The sequence below is a fragment of the Musa acuminata genome, chromosome BXJ2-4, assembly GCF_036884655.1.
Source record: "Musa acuminata AAA Group cultivar baxijiao chromosome BXJ2-4, Cavendish_Baxijiao_AAA, whole genome shotgun sequence".
NCBI classification, from domain to species: domain Eukaryota; kingdom Viridiplantae; phylum Streptophyta; class Magnoliopsida; order Zingiberales; family Musaceae; genus Musa; species Musa acuminata.
The window spans coordinates 31,721,966-31,729,584 of NC_088341.1; the positions used below are offsets into that span (position 1 = coordinate 31,721,966).

The 7,619-nt window shown below is 41.1% G+C and overlaps 1 protein-coding gene across 1 annotated transcript; it reads right to left on the minus strand.

Annotated features, from left to right (window-relative positions):
• Positions 1 to 105: 105 nt before the first annotated feature.
• LOC135581651 (uncharacterized) lies at positions 106 to 7,619 on the minus strand. Its single transcript, XM_065104682.1, has 7 exons — positions 6,220 to 7,619; positions 3,394 to 3,512; positions 2,700 to 3,320; positions 2,305 to 2,608; positions 1,914 to 2,079; positions 546 to 648; positions 106 to 467 (listed from the first exon to the last, which is right to left on the minus strand). Exons 1-7 carry the CDS (start codon positions 7,318 to 7,320, stop codon positions 350 to 352), a joined length of 2,532 nt encoding a protein of 843 aa, XP_064960754.1. The 5' UTR covers positions 7,321 to 7,619; the 3' UTR covers positions 106 to 349.

Below are 7,619 nucleotides of genomic sequence, written 5' to 3' on the forward strand. Positions count from 1 at the left end.
ACCATCCTCGTGCTTCGCATACTACTATTTGGTTTCCTGATAAGTCTCGAGTTTGAGGGAAAAATTGTTAAGAGAGCGGATATCCAGGATGATACGAACAAAAAGTTCTAGGAACCCTTTGCTTCATTTTTTTCTTTTTTTATAATATTTATTGTGAATCAGTGATGATGAGAAGGTGCCATTTACAGGTCCACTCAAAATTCCTGACTCTCATAATAATCATAAGAATGCCTAAAGCCAAAGACACCATGAACGACCACGGATACATCTTTTGATGAATCTGGAGAGCTTCCCTTCCCCTCATCGAAACCGACGGTCCCCCTTTTGTCTCCAACCCAGTTTATTACTTCTACACTATGGAATAGGCACGAACCACCTCAACGATGGGTGCATGGCACAAAGGGCACTTGCCTCCGCCTTGAGCCAACTCGTTCGCGCATCCTGAGCAGGTGCACATGTGCCCACATCTGTATAGAACAAAAACAATCGAAGAATTCTCCATTTAATAATGCACTGTTGTAGGTGAAGTATGAGGAAACTATTACCTGTAAAGAAGAGAGTCGATTTGATTATCGCAACAGACACAACAAATCCCTTTTCTCACGTTACTCCATTTTATTCCATCTTCTGATGATTCTCCGACTTCCCCTGCCGCATTAGAAGTAGGATTAAGCAAATCTAAAAACAATTTTTATACAGAAAAATGTGTTTCCAAAGCAATGAGAAGGCCAGCAAAACATCTTCAGCAACAATATAGTCCAATTCCAACCAAAAAAATCATGTTTTTGACGGGTTTATGGTCGTATTCCCACATACATGAAGCACAAAAGAAAAGATGCACTCTTAGAACAGCAAGGATGTGTTATTTGCAAAGCAGAAATTAAACAGAAGAATTTTATTTTGAACCAAGCCATAGTGTAAAAAAGGTGAAACAATAATTCTCCTTGTGCTCACCACACAGCTGCGTAAGCAAAGGCCATAGTGATTCGGTAAAGGAAACTCACTAAAAGTAGGATAGAGCTTTATGACTCTGCTTGCTTTTGTGACCATATGTAACTGATGGCAGAATTGCACAACACACCATAAGAATTAGACAAGAAGACAAAATTTAAATAGAGAACATGAAATAAATGGCACCTTCTCAAGGAGAGAAAATTTCACAAGCAGACAATTTAAATACAGGAACATGTAGGAGAATAATAATTATAAACAAATAAGATATTTATGTTGATATTTGGAAGTTTAGTTCGCAATAAGCCTTAAGATTTATAAAAGGGCCAACCCTTTTAAATTGTTCCATTTTCATTATTTGAATAAATTAGTCTGATAAGTATCTGACAGAAACACAAACATCATACTGCAGCTAACTTAAGTAATGCCAAATAGTGAAACACTGGATCTTATTCTATGGAGACTGCAGCTAAAACCCAAGGAGTACAAATAAGAAAGAGAAATAAAGGGACTAAAGAACATGAAAGTTTAAATAGTTTATCAATAAACTTAATCACATACTTACCAAGAAAACCTATGTTCTTCAAATTGATCACTTTGAATTCAACTAGTGCTTATAAGAAAAGGTTAAAACTACAGTGTTGACAAACCCTTTCAATTAAACCAACATGGCTTCCCAGCATTCAGGTTTGCTTCCTAGAACCAAAACTGTGTGTCATAATAATGCTTAAAATTATGACTAGTATTTCGTGAATTTTAATATTTATGCATATATTTCAAAATTCATGGGTTTTATTCAAAACCCATGCACGACAATATCATCCTGCAACCATGATATAGACTTGAACATGTACTGCTTATGATGATAGTACCAGAGAAGATAAAAGAACTGAATCAATCTTCTATGTGCAATATAGAAAAAAGATGTAGGACGTCTCTGTCACTAAAATGAAGCTACTGACCATGTTCTCCAACTGAACGATTTAAAGCTGCTGAAACCTCTTGTCTAACCGCACGCTGCAACTCTAGCTGCATATCTAAGCATGCCTCCAACATCCGTTGCATATGACACATCACTTGCTGAAGCTTAGCCATGTCAGCCCTTAAATCATTAACAATATCCCATTCCTGCATCAACAAAACCATATCAGTATCAAACTAGATAATCTCAAGTTTATGAAACACATCCAATAAATACAATCAAAATAGTGTAGCCAATCACACATCCTGTATTCACGAAGAAAGGAAAAACATATATAGGTTACAAAAAGCTTGAGGTTAACTAAAATCTTCATTAACACAAACTTTCCGACACAACTTAACAAATCAGACGATAAAAGAAGATAAGCTCACAATATCGGTGCGACGGATGTGCTGCCGACTCCAACTGTTATGCAATTCTGAATGCCATAGTGGCAGCGGAGGTGGTGTCGGTGGCGTTGGTGGAGTATGTAGAGGCCTGGTAACAGAATCTTGTTGGCTCTGAATCAAATCATCTCTTTGCTGCCTCTGGTCTTCCTCTGGTGAAACATGGTCAGGCATAGCACTTTGCATGTCCCACTGAAATGCATCACGCCCCTGCCTTTGAATATAGGACTGTACTAGTTGGTCGAGACTTTCACGAAACCCACTGTGAAGAAGATTAGATACACTTCGCCTGCAGTGCAAGTATGAAACAACTCAGCAAGATGATGACCCAACATAATTTCACCTCTTACAATTTAGCCAACTACACTATCAGCTAATACCTGCTCAAGAGTTCCTGAAGTTCCATGCTATACACATTGTCATCATCTGATGAAATGACTCCGTTTCTTATAACACGAAAAGAATGCTGATCATTTAAAGAGTCTGATGGTCCATCTTGCCAGTTTGCTTCAGTCGCTTGAGAATTATCGCTATGCCAATGTTGATGTGCTTCCAGAAGAAGGGTACCTTGTCTATCTTCATCTTCAGGGGTTTCATGAAGCCACTCCTGGTCTACATTTTCATGCCAGTTCCTGTCAGGTTCTTCTACAGGGCCATCATGTTGTACACTCAATCCGACTTCAATAGGCTGTTGCCAATCCCCTTGCCCATGTTCTGCATCATCCTCCGGCCAATTATCATCCTGAATTGCATATTCTCTCCCGCCCATATCACTGCTCTGCATGTTGCTTTCCATCTGAACTGTAGTATCAACTTCTGCTGTCTGATGTATATCAATATCATCATCGCTTGCTTGAAATTGATCATAGGTCACATCGGAAACCTCCAATGCATTTGTGACAGAGATATCATTTCCAGATATATTGACGCTATCACCATCAGCAGATTGGCTGCTTGCTTGATCAGTGACAATACTGCTCTCTTGAGAGCGAAATCCTTCCCTAGAAACAGAAATTTGATATATCAACTTCAATTAACCCTATTGATCATTTGGAGATATAGATGAAACCATACCTGAAGCCAGATACAGTTTGACGCTGCCTTAGCTGACCTAATTCTCTAGCTGCAACGGAATGCTGTTGTCCATCCTCAACAGACCTGCCATTTCTCAAGAATCTACCTCGGAGTACAGACTGGAACATGGTTATCATTTAGTGCCCAACAAAGTGAGAAAGCAAAATATAACTACTAGGAATCAATCTAATAAAAAGGTAAAATTTCAACCTCCAAGGATTTCAAGCATATGAAACGAGTTTACCAATATCAAAGGTATTTCCACTAGAATGCATATATCAGTACAATGTTCTGGTGTATTCTCAAAAACTCTTTTTTTTCATTCTCATAAGAATGGGCATATGCTGATTTTCAAAGCTGAATCTGACTTCATTTATAATTTCATAAAGTGGTGGTCCTTATAACTTAAAGACATACCAACAAACTATAGTATTCACATGCAAATCCCATAAAATAGACGTTTTGCATAACATCAGCAAAGTTATCTAAGCCTTCGAGAAATTACTAATCAATGTATACACAAAGCAGACGGCCTTAACTACCTGAAGGGCTAAAGCAAACCTTCATATCAAATTAATTAAAACCTCAACCTTTCTTCTCATATGTCTGTCCAAGCAATTCTTGTTAAACATAAACACAAGTTGTTTAAAAGAACATTAAAATATCTCATTTAAATTCCAAGTTTTTACTAGAAGAGAAAAGTGCACCTTTCAGCAGTTCTGTAGAAGAATATATCTAATGTCTAGAGGATATCTTGTTTCAATTTTAAGTTTTTTTAAAAAGACAATATCAGTTCTCTTGTCGACAGCATAAAAAGTTGAGTAATCAAACACTACCATACAAAAGATCTCAGCATAATGCTTCTAACAACCATAGAACAAGTCTGAGATCGAGGCTGACATTTGCCGAAACCTGAAAATTCTGGTTTGCTGACATGCAGCAAAACCAAGGATCAGAATTAAATTTCTTCAGAACATAACATAAGACCAAGAACATTTTAGGCATGAGCAATTCTTACTGCACTTCTTCATTTTCACAAAAGCAACTCTCGACGCTATACATGGACTGGGTGGCAAATCCCAATGTCTATAAATGCTCTAGTTTTTGCACAGGTAAGATTTTTTTGAAATAAATTACCTGGATTTTGTTATCATATAGCCATACGGAAATTATTCTGGCCAATCTTGCATTGTTAATTAAAAGCTGATATTCAAAATAAAGTATATATTTCATGTCTTAGGTTCTGTGCCAAGAATACATGCCAAATGACATGGATCCACATGAAATCTGTACCAAGACAGCAAGTGCTAGCATATTATGGAGTCCAAACCTACGACCATTTTTGGCGTGCTACATGCCTCGAGGGACTGAACCGACACAAACCAGATCTCAAGTCTATGCTTACAAGTCACATATAGTTCTTCATAAGCCATTTTAAGCTATTTTGTTGTTGAAGCATGCTTTGATGTTGTCACTTCTCTTGCTCATTGACAAGCGCTAACAGTCCTTGAATCGTCCCTTATTGTTAATTACTACTTCACTTTCATTAAATTTCACCAAGAATCTTGGATCTACCTAGTGAGATCTGGCAAAATGAAGCCAGTTTTGAAAAGCTTTGCCTCCTTTCATTTCCTAGAAGGTGCTACCACTAACTCCAAATTCATGGAAGTAGAAATGTTAAATACAATACGAACTCTCAAGTACTAATTGCAGCTAGTTCCAAACTTTCCCTCTTAGTCTTGAGTAACAACAGAAGTATTACATTCCACAAATTCCATTCTAAAATTAACTATGTCATGAATATTACAAAAAAAAAAAAAAAAACAAAGAGTGTCATGGCAATTCTCAACTATTTTTGCCCTATGAATAATCAACTATTTTCTATGACATAGATCAACAAAATTATGTGTACAAGTCTTGGCAGTTGGGTAGAATCTACAATCAGCAATAGGTTTTTGTGATAGATTTCAAAGCCTGTTAGTTTGTCCTAGTAACAAGATTTAAGAACATGGACAAGAAAAAGGTATAAGTGGCTCAGAAAGTTTGTAAGATGCACCAAAATGGCAAAAGTTTTTCAGATAGTTCTTGAGGCCCAGCGCACATCTAGCAATATTACCTCAAGAAAGCTTTTCCTTCTTTTCTATCCACAAAAAGACCATGTTTCATCACAACAAAGTAAACTGAACAAAACAGTTCCTTTTTTTTTGTGGCTAAAATCAGGTCCTTGTAGGGATCAAACTGTCCAAACACCTGAGGCACTAGGACGATCTTACCCTTAAACAAAATTTACCTAATCTTAGACTATAATTTTACTTTTCTTTACCAAATTATTAAACCTCAAAGTAAATCCCTGTGAATACATAGAACCCTCGATTATGAAAATAAAGAACTCTTACATAAAAAATCTTCACTTAAAATAATCTTAGCACAATTAGAACAAAGAGATGGAACAGAAATAGAGATTAAAATCAGGTATCAACGTGGTTAGTCAGAAGATCATACCTACAGTAGAATCTATTAGAGTATGAAGGTTACTTCTCGTTCATATACACCACTGTGACCAGCAAAAGATTGACAACAGTTGATTCTGAAGGGAATCAGATTAATATAACAGGAAGCACACATACAAAATTAATATGGCCCATTGATATAAATAAATCCATTACTCAGGCAGTACACATAGCCGAGAATAACAAGGGCGACATATAGAAGGAATGCTTGGAAAAAACAGTATGTTTATTCAATGAAAGCAAATGGACATAATGTTAAGTCACGTAGTTTAAATATCAATTTTATAGCTTATGATCAAATTGTAAATCCTCTGACCTGTATGCGTATGCGGTGCCCAAAATGCGAAACAGGCCGGTGCTGTGACAAGTCCTGAAGCTCCCTTTCCCGCTCCCTGACATTTCTCATGATCAGATCAAGGCGAGCCTGCCTTCCCCGGAGCCTCAGCAAGTTCCTCTGAGTGCATTCTGGTCGACGATCTTCACGATTTGTGATGACACCATCCCTCGCCTGCTCCTCCCTCCTGCTAGCCCGAACATCTCTCTGCTGACTCACAGTTTGCATCCACTCCCTGACCAGCCTCACCCTCTCGCGCTCTCTCTCACCAAGCCATTCACTCCTTGAGCTACCACTCCCCCGCAATACTTGTGCAGTGTCTGCCATTGCTATCTCTGTCATCCACCCGCTCACAATTTGCGTCACCCTCTCCCTCTCCATCTCACGATCCCCACCATCTCCAATATCAGGAGACTGTTCTCTACTTGATCCCCGCTCCTCAGCATCCTCGACTTCCACACCCTGCCTTCTCAGGCCCGACGGCTCATCGGGCCATTCAGAATCCTCATTGTCATTGCTCTCACTGGTTACCTCCGAGGTATCCCTCGGCACCACAGAAACCTGGGTTTCCGGCGCAGTACGGTGGTTACTGGAGGCGTCGATCCTAGAAGAGGAATCTCTCCTACGATCCCTAGCGGCCGACTCGTCCTCGAGCTCGCGCCACCTCTGGAGAACGGAAGAAGCCCGGGCGGCCACGGGGCGCTCGACCGACGACTGCGCCCGCCGCGACTCGCGGAGGAAGGACGCGTCGAGCATGGACACAGCGTGGAGCCGCGCAAGCGCCATCAGCTCGGACTCCCGGTTCCTCCTCTCAATCGTGGTGATCATCTCCTCCGCCTGCCGAGCCGCCCACCGGCTCAGGATCCGGGAGTGGCGGCGAGCGGCGGCCGAGGTCTCGGCGAGGTCATCCCCCTCGAGGTCCGACCGCCGGCGGCGGCGGGCGAGCTGGTCGGCGCCCTCGCCAGCGCCAGCCTCGTCCGCCTCCTCACCGACGCACCCATCCCCGCGCCCGCCGCGCCGCAGCAGCTCCTCCACGCTCCGCCGGAACTCCCGGTCGGCCTCCTTGTGCCGAAAATCCGCCATTCGTCCCTCCACCCTACGCACCCCAATCACGCAACACGGCGACCTCCATAGACACCCCAAATCCACATCACACGAAAAAGCTCTACGGATCCATCAACGTCGACGAGAAGAAGAACTTCACGGAATGGTGGCCAAATCGGAAGGGATCGCGATCCATTTATAGGGGGATAAGCGGTTAAACAAACGATCTTGATTCTTTTATTTTAGGATTCTTACGGGGGCGAGCCAAAGGGCGAAGGGGCGGAACCGCCGATCCCAAGAAGAGGAGGAACAGGCGAACGGCAAAAGGCAGCGAAGCG